This window comes from Nerophis ophidion, linkage group LG08, assembly GCF_033978795.1.
Source record: "Nerophis ophidion isolate RoL-2023_Sa linkage group LG08, RoL_Noph_v1.0, whole genome shotgun sequence".
Taxonomy (NCBI): domain Eukaryota; kingdom Metazoa; phylum Chordata; class Actinopteri; order Syngnathiformes; family Syngnathidae; genus Nerophis; species Nerophis ophidion.
The window spans coordinates 41,634,438-41,653,502 of NC_084618.1; the positions used below are offsets into that span (position 1 = coordinate 41,634,438).

The 19,065-nt window shown below is 37.4% G+C and overlaps 2 protein-coding genes across 3 annotated transcripts in view; one reads left to right on the forward strand and one right to left on the reverse strand.

Annotated features, from left to right (window-relative positions):
• Positions 1-452: 452 nt before the first annotated feature.
• Positions 453-8,264, forward strand: LOC133557789 (procathepsin L-like). 2 transcript variants are annotated; one of them, XM_061908584.1, is made up of 8 exons: positions 453-581; positions 636-763; positions 3,108-3,230; positions 6,633-6,785; positions 6,841-7,065; positions 7,648-7,813; positions 7,892-7,994; positions 8,054-8,264. In XM_061908584.1, exons 2-8 carry the CDS (start codon positions 644-646, stop codon positions 8,151-8,153), a joined length of 990 nt encoding a protein of 329 aa, XP_061764568.1. In that variant the 5' UTR covers positions 453-581; positions 636-643; the 3' UTR covers positions 8,154-8,264. The 2 variants fall into 2 exon arrangements, with proteins under 2 accessions (XP_061764568.1, XP_061764569.1); XM_061908585.1 differs by lacking the exon at positions 6,633-6,785.
• Positions 8,265-12,143: 3,879 nt separating this feature from the next.
• The window catches only part of LOC133557788 (synaptic vesicle glycoprotein 2A-like), a 36,692-nt gene continuing 29,770 nt past the window's right edge, over positions 12,144-19,065 (reverse strand). Inside the window, exon 13 of the mRNA XM_061908583.1 lies at positions 12,144-13,923. Within this exon, the coding sequence (XP_061764567.1) occupies positions 13,740-13,923 (184 nt within the window). The 3' untranslated portion in view covers positions 12,144-13,739. The remainder of the gene's footprint in view (positions 13,924-19,065) is intronic.

Genomic DNA, 19,065 nt, shown 5'->3' on the forward strand with positions numbered 1-19,065 from the left:
ATCTATTTCAAAACATATTAATTTGAAAATGTTAATATTTTTGGAAGTGCTGTCAAATTAATATTTTTTTAGTCAGAATAATCACATTTTGATTTTGTATTAATCATGATTATTTAAAGTATTATTTGTTTACATAATTTAAAATCAACCTAACAATTACCCTAGTGTGTGAATGTGAGTTTGAATATTGTCTATCTGTTTTGGCACTGAGATGAGCTGGCAACTTAAAAAAATCTCAACATTTGGACAACAAATGCGAACTCTTTTCTGATTAATCATGAGTTAACTTTTTATTATATCATTTATTTTCTGTGTGAAATATTTGGACCTTATTTTGGATTAAAAGTAGAAAATGCATGTTAGAAACAAAACAATTTTAGACATATTGTTCAGCACATACCTCAAAAGTGAGCATGATTGTTTATATTCGTTTGGCTCTTTCCTTTGCAAGCCAATAAGAAGAGCAAGCTGATGATGTCATCAGCCTTTTATTGTCTGCAGGTGTGCAAAGCAGCCAATAAGATAAAAAGGAGGGACTGCTTTCTACAGTCAGCGTGCAGGTTTGCTGTCCTCCTATTCAGGTGAGCTGTAGTTCATGCAATTGTGTTAGACTCTTACCTTTACAAGTTTTGCAGATCTAGAAATGTTTCGGAGCCTGCTGCTCGCCATCTTGTGGGGATTGGTAGAGGCTGACATCAGTCCGGCTCTGGATGACCACTGGGAGCTATGGAAGACAACGCACAATAAGGTTTACCTCCATCAGGTACTGTACTTAATGTGTTTTCATGTCCTCAAAAGCTTTAAAAGACATGTAGCTGTTTCTCCAAAGCTCAATAGTAAGATTGCTTGAATCAAATATAAGAATCTTTAGGATTACCTTCTATCTCAAATGGAAAAAACTGTTTTTACCAAGGTATAGACAAACCTAGCATGGCCACTCAACTGTCATTGTGGTAGTATCAGCATTTTGTAAAAAGAGTGAGGTGATAGATGAAAGGTAAAAATAAATTAAATTCATTTGTGGCAGCATATGAGAAACAGGTTTCACTGTTGCATCTGTCCATCCATTTTTCTACCGCTTGTCCCTTTTGGGGTTGTGGGGGAGTGCTGGAGCTTATCTCAGCTGCATTCGGGCGGTAGGCGGGGTACACCCTGGACAAGTCACCTCATCACTGGGCCAACAGAGACAATTACTCACATTCACACACTAGGGTTAATTTAGTGTTTCCAATCAACCTGATTGCACATAATTGGTGCCTTCAGGGACCCTCAGTTCAAGTTGGAAGCAGGTTTTAACTACTGTGGGAGGCTTAACCCCCGGAAGTTGCACTGATGAAGTAGTGTGATTCATAGTATCAACTGATTGTGAATTGGACAATCCTACAAGTAAAGGGAAACTTGGATTTTAAATTTAAGTAAATGACTGTTTGAGGACTTATTCAAATTAATATTTGGTTGCAATTATATGGAATTTGTTGGCATTTTGTAAACAAAAGAAATATTAATGGTATTTAGATGTTAATCCAAAGACATGCACCTGGGGATAGGTTGATTGGCAACGCTAATGTTGTCTGTGTTGGCCCTGTGATGAGGTGGTGACTTGTCCAGGGTGTACTCAACCTTCTGCCTGAATGTAGCTGAGAGGCACCAGTGACCCAAGAGGGAATAAGCGGTAGAAGATGGATGGATAGATGTTAATCCCTTAAGTCAAAAACCCAAATGTGGATTTAGTTTTCGAATGGTTTCAAACAAATTCTTGCAATTTGTGCATATAAATATGGGGGAGGGGCAAAATTTGGTGATGCGCCCCTGCGTATACAATGGAGTGGGAAAGGGCACAGTAAAGCTACAATGCTAACAATACATTGCAACATAATGCTGACAGCTAGTTTGTGCCAAGTGCCTGTAACAGGGGTGTCAAACGTGCGGGCCGGATCTGGCCGGCGAACAGTTTTATCCGGCCCGCAGGATGAGTATAACAATTGGTCGACATTTTTGAATGAAAGAAGCTGCTGTTCTAAATGTGTCCACTGGATGTCCCAATAGCAATTTTTTGTATCTTTGTAGATTATGCTGCATATTTTTTTTACATATGCAGCATAATCTACAAAGATACAAAAAATATATATATATATATATATATATATATATATATATATATATATATATATATATATATATATATATATATATATATATATATATATATATATATATATATATATATATATATATATATATATATATATATATATATATATATATATATATATATATATATATATATATATATATATATATATATATATATATATATATATATATATATATATATATATATATATATATATATATATATATATATATATATATTTTGTATCTTTGTAGATTAAGTGCACCAGTTGTGGAAAATGAGCGAAGAACATAAATAACTTGCTGCAATTAGCTTTTGATATTTTTTTTATTTTTGATGGATTGAAAATTAACACCAATGAGTTGACTAACATCATCACATAATTTATTCTGAAATTATAAATAACAAATATGACACAAACATGTAAGTGTAAAAACCTCACATTATGATTTGTACATTTTCAGAATGTTCTCTATTTTTAAACAAAAACAATCTGAAGTTATCGTGCCGTGAGTTTACCAGTCCGGTCCACTTGAGAGTAGATTTTTCTCCACGTGGCCCCCCCATCTAAAAGTTTGACACCCCTGATCCAAACAAATAACAGAGCATATGACGGCAATTGCAACATAAATACAATATCAAATTATTCAGAAAGTATAAATAACAAAAAAAGAGCGAAGAATTAACCGCAACATGCAAGTCTCAATAACCCCGACAAAATTATGATTTGTACATTTTCAGAAAGTACTTGTTCTATTTTCAAACCAAGAAAACAATCTGAAGTTGTCTATTTTTAAGCTATCGTGCCGTGATTTTACCAGTTCGGCCCACTGGGGAGTAGATTTTTCTCCACGTGGCCCCCCTATCTAAAATGAGTGACACCCCTGGCCTATAATGTGAAGCGAAGCCAGCTCTTAAAGGCCCATTTTTGGTCCTCATACAGAGTTTAGGAACACTGTTGCTATGTTTGCAGGTAGAAGAGTCTGGTCGCAGGCAGATCTGGGAAGAGAACCTGCAGATGATAAACGTGCACAACTTGGAAACTTCCCTGGGCTTGCACACCTTTGAGTTGGCCATGAACCACTTAGGAGACCTGGTGAGTGGACAACTTTGGCATGCTCCACAACAGGGGCGGTTTTAGGCATGCTTAAATGAGGGGGCAGTCAGAAATGTGAAGGGGCATCATGTGTACACACATGCTCCAGGACTTTTTTTTTTTTCTGTGCTTATAGTAACGATGCTTTCTTCATTGAAATGGGTCTTTAGCTATGTGTCCAACCCCATCCTGGAGTAGTGGATTGCACTTTGTCAGGCCTCTACCTTCAGACCTGTCCAACTTGGGTGTCCCATCTGAAGACCAAGCTCCTGATGGTATAGCTCTTACGGTCACTGAGGCACGCAAACCCCCTGACCACAAGGTGGCAATCCCTCAGGGCGGGGAAACATTAACAGCGCTACCATATTTCCGACAGGGGAAACAGAAGCAGGCGTCTCGCACCACAGAATACTCTAGCCATGGTCGTGTGCGGTACCAGGCAGGATTGAATGATCTTAATGTTGTACCAAACGCACGCTTTGGTATTGGCTGAGTTGGTGCGTTGCTTTTTAAGTCACTGGGTAGCTGAGCAGGCTGCTTTGGGGGGACGGAGGGAGCTGGTGCAGGAGAAACAGTGCTTGCTGGTGCTAAAGGTGCAGTATTACTAGCTGCTGTCCCTGATGTACTAGCAGTAGTGTCATTGCTACTACATGCAGGAACAGGACTAGACTTTTCAAATACTCTGAAAAATGGATGCATTACAGAGCATTAACTTTCTCTTTGTGAGCTGCTGGAGCAGAAAATAAGTAAGCTTGAACAACAGAAAAAGCCCGCTGTGATTACATGAAGAAAAACAGTACAGGACTACAGCCTGGGGCGGGGCTTTCCATAGGGGTTTGTCAGACACAGGTCACTTGTCTTCAGTTTGTCACATGCAGTGGACGTGGGCACTCATCTGGGGACAAAATTTATCACTCCAATGTATGTGTGTTGCCCACTTGCTTGTAAATTGATGAAAACTGCTGTTTTTGTTTTTAGGTGTCTTGGTCATATCAAATGAAACTTATAATTTGTTTATTACAAAATGTAGATTGAAACATTAAAGGTTGACTATGTAGAATTACAAGAAAAACAGAAAAAGAATTCCAGCAGTCGATTGCCAGACCGTTGCTAAGTAAAATGGGCCGTTGCTAGGGACTCCGCTCTGAACACAGGACAGCAGAGGAGGACCGCTAAGCAGGATATATACCTTGTTTCATTTTTACCGTCATTAACAGCATCATAAATTACTTGTAGCTTGATACAGGGACAGTGGAGGCAGGGGTGTCGCCAGACAGATTTCACTGGGGCATGTGCCCCAGAAGAAATTTCACCAATAAAAAAAAAACAAACCCTTCAGAGTTTTAAGTCTACATAACATAAACAGCGCACATACTACTTAGTATGGTAATTGATTGCTACTGTATTCACTCCACGAAACAATTAGCACATGGCTAGTTAATATGGTAATTTATTCACGTGTGGATCGAGACTTCAGTTGAGAGAGAGGATGAGAATCAATTAACAATTTAATTACATTATTTTGATTTGACTCAAATTGTAACTCCTAGATGGATTTAAGAAAGTTATTCGCCCGCAGAGAAGCATCAGGAATGAGAGATGTAAGTGAAGTCCTAGCTAACTAGGAAACATCATTGTCTTAAGTTGAAGCTAAGTTAGCTAACGTTATTCCTTGTATCAATACAAACATATTCATTTGCTGTACGAGCTGTCGGGAATTTCCAATGAACATGAAACATAAAGTTGGTTATTGTCTGCTGGTTCTGCATCAATGATGATTTGGAGTAAGCATATGTGAGTTGAGTGCTTCTCAAATGGTTTATCTTCAGGAAGAAAAACATTTTTCCATATAAAGTCGTGAGACAAATTTTTTTTAAATCAAGTTTATTTCACAGAAAAATAGCACAGTAGACTTGTCTTGTTAATCGGTGCGACTTTGACTAAAATAATCTTGTTTTGTCACCAGAAAAATGGCTACAGCTAAAGCATCTGGTTTTGTTTCCAGAAAAAATGGTAAAATTTCTGTATTTGTTTTCAGAAAGATGGCTGAAAATATCGGTTTTGTTGCCCCATTTAGATTTTATTAAAATATATTTCCATGTCTGTCCTGAGTCCAACTTGTTAGTCGGTTTGCCTTTTGATAAAATACTCACTAATATTCACTAGAAAAATGGCTAAAAATATCTGGTTTTGTTGCCACAATTTGATTTTTTTCCTCCCCAAACTTTTTTTTTTTTCATGCACACATCTGACTGTGACTCACTGAAAATGACACACAATCCACTTTTATGTCACGACCCAGCAGTTGGGAACCACTGGTCAACTGTATAACAGTTACTGTAATGTTCCATGCCTGTCCAGAGTGATTGACCACTTTGCAAAAATTAAAACGAGACGTTACAGTTTACTTTTCAGAAAATGATTCCCTGAACACCCAACAGTTGTTCGTTTATTCTACTACTGTGGCTTTATTGTTTTGTGTATATTTTATAGTTTTGTGTATCTGAAATAGGATTAGCCACATTGCCATAATATAAAAGAACCCAAAGATGTAGGGGTGCTTTATTTTTTGTTTTACTTTTGTAGATGTTAAATTTGCAGATGATTACTGCAATATATATTTCAAAAAGATTCATTGCTCTTCCTTTTGGCTTTTACTAGTAGCAGTTTAGAAGTCTGGAGTAAAAAAGTGCACAAGTAGGTCAAATGCATTAGTTAATTTCAGGTGGTTAATCAAAGATCCATACAACATAAACTATGATAGTTTAAAGCACTATTTATGTATTTTTTTTTATGATAAATAAGAGCTAAAAATGTTTTTGCTTGCGCGCTTTGCACACTTACATGAATTATTTGTGCCCCAGTACAGTATTAGATCTAGTGACGCCTCCTGGCTCAGAGCCTTCGCTGTCACTGCTCTTGTCAAGTTGTTAAAAAAAAAAAAAAAAAAAGGAACTCAGTAGCACCGAAAGTCCGCGACAATAAACGTGTTTATGACAGATAAGACTACACAAATACACCCATCCTAACAAGTATATGATAAATGTAGACAACTTTTCCTTTTCTTTTACTTTCATACTGCAACAGTGATTGGATGTTTGCTGAGGGGTGTGTCTGCTGCGCAGCCTGTGGAATGTTGAATACACGCACAGCGGAGGGAGAGATGAGGGAAGCCGACACTACTATATCGTGTGTGTCCCTTTTTCGGCGGATTTTAACGCTAGTGCAGATAATTTTGTCAACTTGTAATGTAGCAATTTTGTGAGTTTATTAAAATTTGCTTTCTCAAATTTTGATTTGAGGGGGCAAGACATTTTATTTAAGGGGGCTCTGCCCCCTCTTGCCCCTGCGTAGAGCCGGCCATGCTCCACAATATACTCCCATGTTTGTGCCATATTGCAGACCAGAGAGGAGATTAGCGGCACCTTCACCGGCACCATCATTCCCTTAGATCTGGAAAGACATCGTTTTAACTTCAACTGGGACAAACTCAATCGGTTGCCGTCCTCAATGGACTGGAGGGAAAGGGGCCTGGTGACTGAGGTCAAAACGCAGGTAAGTGCCAGTGAAAGTCTCTTGTTGAATTTACAAAAAACAAACTCCCTTGCAGGGTTCTTGTGGTTCCTGCTGGGCCTTCAGTGCCGTGGGAGCTCTGGAGGGTCAACTGAAGAAGACAACAGGGGTCCTTAAGTCATTGAGTCCTCAGAACCTGGTGGATTGTTCCTTCGACTACGGCAACCATGGGTGCCATGGCGGCTTCATGGCAAACGCTTTTAAATATGTCAACCAGAACCAAGGCATCGACTCAGACAAGACTTATCCTTATGTCGCAAAGGTGAACCCAACATTTTTATAACGCTTGTTGTACCTTTCCCCCCCCCCCCCCCCCTCGATCGTGGGGCCAGAGCCTATCCCAGTTGCCAATTACATTTAGTACGGGTGCATTAAAATCATGAAGCATATTCATCCCAACTTTTAAAAATGTTTACTTTTTTCAATAATTTAAGACACATAGTATTAGGCCACCTCCATGCTACCAGAAGCTTTCTAACCGGTTTGAGTTTCTTAATTGTACTAAATTAGTATAATGTGCAAATTGGGTGCCCAAAGATTCACAGTATTTCATATAATTGGTGAAAAATGTGTAAATTCAAACGTGGGCATCTTTATGAATGATAGTTTCCCTTTGCAATGAGTTTTTTTTTTTTTTTTTTTAAAACCTCTATTTATGCCCATCAAAGCTGTAGATTATTATTTATTTATTTTTCACAGTTTAAAAATTGCAAATTGTTTTTTTGTTTTAAGTAGAGTAAAATGCATTTTTTCTTAGACTATGGATGCATATTTTGCCTTTTCAATGTAGCAATATGTAGTTTTTGTCAAAGGTTGCAATAATGGAATTTTTAATATTTTTCAGCCTGGTGAGTGCCGGTATAAGCCGCAGGATCGTGCTGCCAACTGCTCGGGTTATGTGTTTGTCCCAAAGGGAAATGAAAAGGCACTAAAAATGGCTGTGGCCACTATTGGGCCAGTTTCCGTTGCCGTGGATGCCTCACGACCTAAATTCCATTTCTACCGCCATGGTAAGTTCAATAATGTATGTGCATGTCAAACTGGCTTAAAACTTTTTTTTTTTTTTTTTTTTTTGTGGGGTGTTCCAGGTGTGTACCAGGACATTATGTGCTCACATAAGGTCAACCATGGCGTGCTAGCTGTGGGCTACGGCAAAGAAAAAGGAAGCGACTATTGGCTGGTCAAAAACAGGTCTATTTTGAGGTTTCAAGGTGGTTAAATATTTTCCTAATTGTTTTTTTTAATTGCAGTTGGGGCCTCCGTTTTGGTGATGAGGGCTACATTAAGATGGCTCGCAACAAAAACAACCAGTGTGGCATTGCACTGTATGCTTGTTTTCCTGTTATGTGAATGCTAAAGTCCCGAATTTTATTCATTTTCTCTGGCCCTTGTTCGGCCACATTTAGTCTTTATACACAATGGAAGTCAATGTTTTTCTAAAATAAAGTATTTGTATTGCCACTTAAGTATCTACATTATTGGATTTTTATTTTTTTGTATTCCTGACAAGCTAGAATACCCTTAAAGTTTTTGCAAATGCATGCTTCGTTCAAAGAGCGCATGCTGTCAATAGCGTCACAAATATGCAGCTGCATCTACCTTCAGGCCTGCCAAAATCGACAGTGTTTTGGTACGTCCAACAAAGTTCGAATCTTGCCCTTTTTAAAAAATTAACCTGATTTCTCACTAAGCTTGTGAGGAGTCCACAGGACTTGTTAGAGTATAACATTTTATTGGAAACTCTTGTGGATGTACCAATTTGACTAATTTCTGCAGGGTTGAGATAATGCTGGAACATTTAACTAGTTAATTTTGAAATTTTACATCGAAGAAGATTAACTGGATACATAAGTTACTGTACTTGTCATCAGCCCAGGTAAACTTGTGTGGTAAATTCTAAACTTCAGGTATTTTATTGGTACTATGGTAGTTATGTGCTAAATTTTTGTCGTAAAATTGCATTAGCACATGTACCCTTCTCTCAAATTACACCAGCGGAAGTTATTCCTGCAAGAGTTTGATAACTGCTGTAAATTTAGCTCTGCATTTCCTGCTGGCTTCCCAAATCGTTGGCACTCCAAGTACAAGAATGATTGCTGTATCTTTTTGGACCATTAGGCATAGTGCTGAGCAGGTCTATTTTCATATTAAAGGAGTCATGTGTTTCAGCGTTTTAAAACACTTGTGGTCTACATAAGTTGTAATGGTGGTTCTTTGGTCAAAATGTTGCATAGAATGTGTGTGTGTGTGTATATATACACCTTCAAGCAGCTTTCTGACACTCTTCAGGATGTGCTGTATTGTGGGTGGTCTTAGTTACTTGGTTCCACTTTTCCCCGTCATCTTTGTTGTACTGGTAGATTTTAGTGCATACATAGCGAGTCTAAAGACATTTTAAAACTGCACACATTTGTATTAGAAATGCCAGCTTAAGGAAAAGCTTTACTATGGTACAGATTACAATAGACTCGTGCAAAAATTTTAAACAGAGATCCCAAATACACAGCAAAAGCCAATATGTAAGACTTTTGCATAACCGGTCGTAACAAAAAGCCCAATGTCTCCTAAAAGGTGCCATATAGGGGTCATTTTACACACTAATGCTTGAATGTTGCAGCTCAGTTCCTTTGATTCCGGTAGCCATAATGTACCGACAATCCAAGCGGTGTGGATTCGTAGCATACCAAAGTCATTTTGACATTTTTGAGCAGTGTGTAATGTTATAAATTCTCATTGAAACCTATATTTGGGCTGGTTAGCGTCCTTTTATTGAACAGGCATCAACTTGCAGTCTACACGTCTGTGTGACTCATCTACTGATCGCATTTATTATACCATGTACCAACTAAAATTGTTTTCAAGGGCGGTAAACAACCAGAATTATTACATCAGGCGCACTGTCGTATTTTGAGAAAAAGGACTAAGTGTGACTTGTAGTCCAAAAAATACAGTATTTACATTCTAAACATGACGTCAGATGGATCTTTTACTAAAACCTTTGATGGCTTGTGTGTGACGTCAAAGGAAGTGGTGTCTCAATCAGGTATTTTGAACTGTTACAGTTTTGATGGTTTGTGTCACGGCATCCACCCTTTTAGCCCTTTGTGTATGTTTGTAACATACCATGCATCCGATCATGTATTACTGCAGCCATACAAATTAAATTACTGAATTCACCAACTTACCAAATGATGCAACTTGTTAATCCCGCCGGGTACGTAGAGTTGTGCTGCCCTTCCATAGGAGCTGATGGGTGGACTGTACGCCGAGTACGGACGTGACTTCCAGGTGCTCTCTTTGTCCATCTCTCTGACAGTAGTTTCCTCTGGTCTGTCTGGAGACCATAAACTGCTTTTTTTTGGAATGTGTTCACCTCCAACCTCGTCCGTTCTCAATACCACGCCTGCCTGACCTGTCTGTGGAGGCACCCGCTTACAGTATGTACGCAATCAACAGACTTCTGCGGGAGTGAGACCAACACTGTTACGTTTACCTGTGACCTGTTTTAAATACATTTTATACATTTTACGGAGGACCTGACCTCGGACTGTTAAATAAAACATTTATCACAACATGAAAGTGACTCACTTTAAATTTGCACATAAAATAATTACAGTACCTTGTTCTTTTTCCCATGACGAATATATTCTCAATACCCAGAGTAAAATACTGAATTGACCAACAATTTCATTTTTGCAAACAAAGACAACACACCACAAAGTTTTGCACACACTTTTTTTCCTCATTTGCCAAACAGTTTTCCTGAATTTTCCACAAATTTCAAACTTGCACATACAGTACAAACATCTATTTTTTTTACACAGTTTACATACATTTTTTTTTTTTTTTACTTACATTTAAAGTCGTTTTTATTCAACTAAAGATGGAAAAACAAAAATAGTCCAACTCTGCATTATTTCAGTTTGTCCAGATTTGGAACTTTTTGGCATAATGGATTTGTCCGTGTGTCCATTTTTAGACGGAAAAAGTCCTCCATCCTTTGATCTGATTGGGAAAAACTGACTTCAATTTGACTCCAAACGATAGGGACCCATTTGATAGATTTACATATACAATATATGTTTATTCTTCTACACATAACATTTAATAGTTTCCGAGGGCACTCTTTGGATGACTTTCAGGTTTAGCCTTATTGCCCCAATCCAAGACGGCCGACAGCCCATTCCTTACCATCGCTAATACGTTACTCTTGTAATATGTATAGATATGTGTATGTTTGAAAAATAAATATAAAATAAAAGAGCACAGTCACTACTTTCAGAACACATATTCAACATTTCACCAATGTTAACCCCACTTTTTAATCAAGAACAACCACTGCAAGCAACGAATCGTTGTAGTCATCAGACAATGAAAAAAATGGCTTTTTAAAAGACACAAACTGGCTGGCATACAAGGACGTCCAAAAAAGTCAGACAATACAACACGAACATGCGTCACGCACGATGGCTTGACTTCAGTTAAGAGTCAAGTCGTTTGTAAATTGAGGATTTTTCTTCTTTCCTTTTTTTAAAATAATCCGGAAGAGCACCCCTTGAGTCTCTGAAAATTCCCATGTTTAACAGCCACGCTGCATATATAAGGTGTGTTTCTCAACGAAAGCAGACAAAAAAACAAGTTAAAAATATTTGCCGAATGTTTTTAACAAAATCCGTTTCTAAAATATGGGTATTTATGTCGTCTTTTATACTCATTTTTGCAAGTGTAACGCACATTCAAGTTGTTAGCCTACCGAGCTTAAAGCGTACAAACCGGAAATAAGGGTAAGCAGCTAACAGTCAAAGTTGTGGATTTTGTTAGAACATTTCTTTTAAGATACATTTCCGAATTTAACACACTGGTTGTAGGGCTGGGCGATATAGCGATATACTTGATATATCGCGGGTTTGTATCTGTGCGATATAGAAAATAACTATGTCGTGATAATCGAGTATACGTTCCCAGGCAGTTGCTTTTAGCTGCCGGCATTACACTACAGGTTCTTCTCACTCTTTCTTGTCTCTCCTTCTCACAGACAAGCGCACCTTCTTTCACACGTCACATACTGTCACGTCATACGTCACATACATATACGCCCTCGCAAAGCAGAGAGGTAGCAGCATGGGTAACATTTGCTGTGGTGCTAGCGGTAACACGAGAGAAAGAAGGTGCGAATCTTGTAACAAAAGAAGGAATAATTAATTCCCAAGAAAAACAGCAGTGGTTGCATTGTCTGGCGGTGGTTTGGCTTCAAGCGAGAAGATGTCGAGCAAACAACCGTAATTTGACAAGTGTGGTGCTAAAGTGTTGCTACCAAAAGTAGCACTACTGCTAATCATTTGAATGGTCACCTGCTAGAGAATGAAGAGATTTTATTCGGCATGTCAACATCTCCATTCTGTGCCATACGCCCAAAAAATCATGCACAAAAGTGCACTTTGTTTTAAACTATTGTAATGGCGTTCAGTACAAAAAGTGCACTTTAATTTAGTGTTGTTTTGATATGTCATCTTAGTGACATCATGCACTAAAGTGCACAAATAGCTTGTTTTAAAATGTCTCTGACAATCTTGCACTTTCTGTTTTGGAAATTACATGAATGTTTGTGCCACTGCTTAATAACTGTTTAATAAATACACTTTTGGTCAAATGACTTAGTTGTGATTTCCCTCTCTGCATGAAAGTTTAAAATCAGCATACATTAATGCAGTATGAACAAGAAATGTTTTAATGTAGACACATGGAATTCTCATACTGGTGTGATTATATGCATCAAGTGTTCATTCAAGGCTAAGGCAAAATATCGAGATATATACCGTGTATCGTGATATGGCCTAAAAAATATCGAGGTTTTTACAAAAGGCCATATCGCACAGCCCTAACTGGTTGTCTATTTGTGCATTGTTGGCTTTACCTTCCGGTGTTTTAGTGTTTTCTGGCTTAAAGGTAAGCTAACGGCTGTTTATGGTAGGTAAACTCCAAACACACAAAGCATTCGTTGATTGTCTGCAAACAAACCAATAGTAAACATTATGGGGAATTATATGCTTATAAAGTATGAAGCTAAATATGTCTTTTAGTTGGCGTTGTTGGTGTTTCTAACGTCCCGTTTTGTGCCCCATTACCTAATCGATAACCACACTTAAATTGATCCGTTTGTGCTTATGAGTATCATGGAGTAATATCAATAAAACAAACGCATTGATCGTTTTAAAACCGCAGAACGTACGACTCAATTATGTAAACATAAGCGAAGCACTCACCTGCGGATCCTTATTGTCTAAATAGTGTAAACTCTGCTGATGCTGCTTGATACATTCTGCTCTCCAGAACCAGAAGCTATCAATGTAATAAATATATTTTTTAAAACGTTTAAATCTTGGAATGATGCAAGTTTTCCAACACACACACACACACACACGAACGCTCTTTCACTTAAAAAAAAAAAGGCAACTAAACTGTCAACACGGAATTGAAAAAAAATGCCCAGTAGTGGGCGCTGTGCGGAGACACACAGGGAGGGGCGGGACTAAGGTGTCCCCATTTTAAATTGAACAAGAGAATCCTGGGAAATGTTTTTGAGGAGGAGATTAACGCAATTAAGACAAATGTGAGTAAACTAACAAAATAACATGAAACAAAGCAGCCAGGCCATGAAGGAAGAAACGCACTCGGCGATGCTTCCTATAGGAGAATGGCTTGTTTTCTGTGCACCTGCGTGCTCTCCTGTCGATCACAATGAGATCATCCACATTTCAGAGGATTCTAGGTGTGACATAAAAAAAAGGAAAAATGGGGAGTTTGTGTGTGTGGTTGTTTGGGAGTGTGACAGACAGGCGGCGCTGAAGCTCTGAAGGGATGAGGCCCCCCCCCCCTCTCTGCAGGTATCAAGCCCTCGCGCCGAGCTTTGGGCACCGCCCAGCTGGACACCGGCTTCTACTGCAGCACCTGGCCCCGTGTTTCGGGCAACTTTGTGGCGAGGAAACTACCTGCGGCGAGGGCGCCGGCGGCGAAGAGGATGGGCACGGCCTTGGTGATGCCCACGAAGGACTGGAAGATGCTTATGCCCAAGACGGCTGCCAGTTTACACAGGGCGTTCAGAAAGCCAAAGGCCGTGGTCCTTGAACGCACACAACACAAAAACAGTCAAACTATTTGCACATGAAAATGTTACTTCCAAAATTTGACACAAGTAGAAAATAGTATTTACTGTTTATGTATTCAATTATTAATCAAATTTACTAATGTTGCACGAGTCCTTGCCAATCAGTGGCCACGAAACTCAACAGCGCGCTCAGATTGGTTAGTTTCATTTAGTCGTCAATTCTACTGTAGTATTTATATATATCCGGCAAGGACAAATAACCGATGGAAATAATCCTCAGTGCCGAACTCTTTAGAATTTGCACCTGGCTCACTGACAATAGGCTATCCATACACTTAGGTAAAACGGAATCCATCCTATTTGGGTCCCAAATCAACCTTAAGAAAGTCAGTGACTTCACTATTTAAGTGGGTGACATTGTTATCACCAGGAAAGATGAGGTCACCAACCTAGGTTCCATTCTAGAGGGTAATCTTTCCTGTGATAAAATGGCAACCAAGGTAATCAAAAAGGTCAACCAACGAACAAGATTTCTCTACAGAATCTCCTCTCTGGTCAACAAAAGCACCATGAAGATTTTAGCGGGAACTCTCATTCAACCCTTTTTCGACGACGCATGCACCTCCTGGTACCCCAGCACCTCCAAAACCCTCAAATCCCGACTCCAAACATCCCAGAACAAGCCAGTCAGCTTACTTCTAGATCCCCACCCCAGATCACACCTCACTCCTACCCACTTCTCCAAAGGCTCGGGGTGGAGGACAGAGTAAAACAACTTGCACTGAGCCTAGTCTATAAAATCCGCTACACCTCCCTGATACCGAATTACATGTCAAACTACTTCCAGAACGCAAATGACCGCCATAACCACAACACCAGGGGGAGCTCCACAAACCACGTTAAACCCAGATTCCGATCTAACTAAGGTCTTAACTCATTCTCCTTCTATGCCAAAAAAAGTGCATCTCTATCCTCCTTCAAAACCGCACTGAAAGAACACCCCCAGGCAGCCACAACCCTAGACTAGCCCCTCCCCCCTCCACATCCCATCTCCCCGGATTGTAAATAAGCAAATGTAAATAATCAAATTTATATACTTGTTATTATGCTTTCTGAGCTCACTGTGGTCACCGCTCGCTGTACATATCCTACCACTTATCCAATGTCCATTTCTCAGATGATATAATTTTTGACAACTGAAGTATGCTGATAGCAACCTATCATAACCCCCACAATCCCCTCCCTACCCCCCGCTCCAACCCCCTCAATGTCCCACCCCCCGGATTGTAAATAACGTAAATAATTCAATGTATATACTCTGATGATTAACTTGTGTGCTGACTGTATTACGCTGATATGATATATATGTGTACCATGAATTGTTGAACGTGGACCCCTATTTAAACAAGTTGAAAAACGTATTTGGGTGTTACCATTTGGTGGTCAATTGTACGGAATATGTACTGTACTGTGCAATCTACTAAAAATAGTTTTAATCAACCATCCGTCCATCCATCCAATTTTTTGGGGGTCGCGGGGGGGTCGCTGGAGCCTATCTCAGCTGCATTCGGGCGGAAGGCAGGGTACACCCTGGACAAGTCGCCACCTCATCGCAGGGCTTCAATCAACCAATCAATATTTTTTTGTTCATTTAGCTAGTTTTGTGGTTAAAAATGCTTTAAATATAGGTAAAATATGCTTTACAAAAATTCAGCAAGAAAGTGAAGCCGCAAACTTACAATAGCGATGTACTGTAACACATTAAATAACAATATATTTCAATAATACTCTATATTTATCATGTTTAAAAATACAGCATATAGTAAAGGTGAAGCGTCGATGAGCGAGAGGGCCGTCACACAAAAGCATTTTTACAATAATAATCATATTTTTCATGATTCAATTGAAAAACCATACATTTATAAAAGTTATATATATAACTTACATCAGAAATATGGTGTTTATTTGAGAAAATGTTACACTAATGCATTTGTATGATAAAATTGAATTGCAACTACGGTATCTTATATCAAGAGGGAGCAGTCTGGTGGCCACCAGAGCACCGGTCTAATCTTGTAACATTGCAATCTTGTTTACGTATTGAGTTAGCAATGGGGTATATAACTATTGAATGATACCGTTATGGATACCATCTGATGGCTACCGCACTGTATGTTGTGTTATGTGGACTTTGATAAAAACTGCTCCACTTTATATACTTCTGCACTTTAAATGAAGCTGCTAAAATACTGTAACTCGACCGCCCACTGATTTGTAACTCACATACCCTCTATGTATTATACTTGTTTTTTAAAATGCTTATCATTATTTAATTGTTGTGTATTTTCAATCCTGTGTAATTTTAATTGTGGCTGTTAAATGCGCCATTAAAGGACTACAGATGGAAATGAGCATGGTGCTAAATTCGGCGCAGCTATCTTCTTAATGTAACATTGTCCTTCAAATAAACAAATACCAAACAAACAAACGTATCATATTTTCAACTGAAGTGTTGATTAGAGGTGAGGTGTTCTTTAACAAGAAGTCCTTAAATTCATAGCACGCTGCTCTAGGACATCGAACTTTCAAATTTTCACCTTCACTTTCTTTTGATCATTATCTTTGTATTTTTCACCTTACTTGAGCATTTTCAACTATAAAAAAATACCTAATGAGCTAATAATATAAATGCTACAGTAATATTGGCCACTAGATGAGCAGGCTTTTCAGTACCGAGGCCACTGATTGGCTAAGCCTCCTAGAGGGTGTTAGTTAATGCCTAGAAGGCTTCCATGATGTTGAAAAACTTTTTTAGAAGTTTTTATGCTTTAGCTATGAAAATATTTAATTTGTAAATAACAATTCCTACTTTGCAGATATGTATTTACGACGGTCAAGCCTAGAACCAATTAACAGCGACAAATAAGGGTTTACTTTAAACTTCTAATTTCATTTTGTTCTAATGAGATTACTGTATATGCATTTTATATGAACAACGTGTTTAAAAGTTGAGGCATTTATATGTGTGCCTTTTTATAACATGTATTGTAATAATATTAATCTCCTGTATTACAATATTTATTTATTCTATTTGCAAACAATTGTTACAAGACAGTATTACAGGTGAGGCTTTTCTGAGAGAAAACAACTTTTTATAGTTAAAGCATTTTATAAATCATATTTATTAATATAAAACAATTTGTAACATTTGTTTAGAATAATACATACTGACTTTCCCAAATATGTTTTGATACATATAAACATACGTAAATATATACAATGTATTAGTTATAGATAATATATAATGACAAATATATTATAAATTGTGTTTTGTTTTATTATATTGTGTATATGTAAGCCAACTGTACTGTGATATTTTACACAACTATTAATAGAGGTAAGGCTTTTATTAGAGAATATCTTTTTTTCACAAAATACATTTTGTAAGAAATATTTAATGATTTTAAACTATTTGTTGTTATACAAATAATAAATAAAGACCTATACAAATGTATATAAAGTTGATACATACAGTACATGCATACACACATATACAATTTATTATTGATAAACAAAATGTGATGACAAATATATTAAAATCTAAAATATAATGTTATCCTTCAAACTATTGTACATAGTTCTATAGTTATATAGCATTATATTGTGATTTTTACAAAAAGTGGTGCTTTCCTTTTGTCTGAAAGATAGAGCTAATAATAGTATGTACTGTAATAACATTCTACTGTATTAAAATATTTATGTGTAATATTTGCAAACAAATTGTTTATTCGAGGTGAGGCCTTTATTAGAGATTTTTTAAATACAAATACATTTTATAAATAATATTGATTATTATCAGATTATTAGCAGTATATATGCTGTATTTATGGCTGAATTTCCCCCAGGGATCAATAAAGTATTTTCTATTCTATTCTATATTTATAAAGCTAAAGTACCAATGATTGTCACACACACACACAGGTGTGGCGGTAATGTTCTCTGCATTTGACCCATCACTCTTGATCACCCCCTGGGAGGTGAGGGGAGCAGTGAGCAGCAGCATTGGCCGCGCCCGGGAATAATTTGTGGTGATCAAACCCCCAATTCCAACCCTTGATGCTGAGTGCCAAGCAGGGAGGTAATGGGTCCCATTTTTATAGTCTATGGTATGACTCAGCCGGGATTTGAACTCACACACACACATATATATATATATATATATATATACAGACAGTATATGTATATATACACACACACACAGGTATATATATATATATATATATATACATACAGTATATATATATATACATACATACAGTATACATACATACAATATATGTATATATATACACACACGCACACACACACACACACACACACACACATACATACATACATACATACATACATATATATATCTCCTGTACAGAACTGCAAGACACAAACACGACACAGAACAAACCAAAAGTAGTGAAACAAAAATGAATATTATCAACAACAGTATCAATGTTAGTTATAATTTCACCACAGCAGTGATTAAAAATCCCGCATTGACATTATCATTAGACATTTATAAAAATTTAAAAAAAAGAACACTTCTGTCACAGTGGCTTACACTTGCATTGCATCTCATAAGCTTGACAACACACTGTGTCCAATGTTTTCACAAAGATAAAATAACTCATATTTTTGGTTCGTTTAATAGTTAAAACTAATTTACATTATTGCAATCAGTTGATAAAACATTGTCCTTTACAATTATAAAAGCTTTTTTTTTTTTAAATCTACTACTCTGCTAGCATATCATCAGCAGACTAAGGTAGATCCTGATGAAATCTTATGTATTGAATGAATACAGAATCGTTTTAAATCGGAAAAATATAGTTTTTGAATCGAGAATCGCGTTGAATCGAAAAAAATCGATATATTCGAATCGCGACCCCAAGAATCGATATTGAATCAAATCGTGGGACACCCAAAGATTCGCAGCCCTAATATATATATATATATATATATATAGACCATGCTCTACACTCACGTATTGAGCGCTGTTTGTATACATGTATGTATATACAAACACACGTATACAATGTATTCTGAATCAACAATGATTAAAAAAATTAAATGTATCAAAAATGTATTCAAATCTAAAATAGA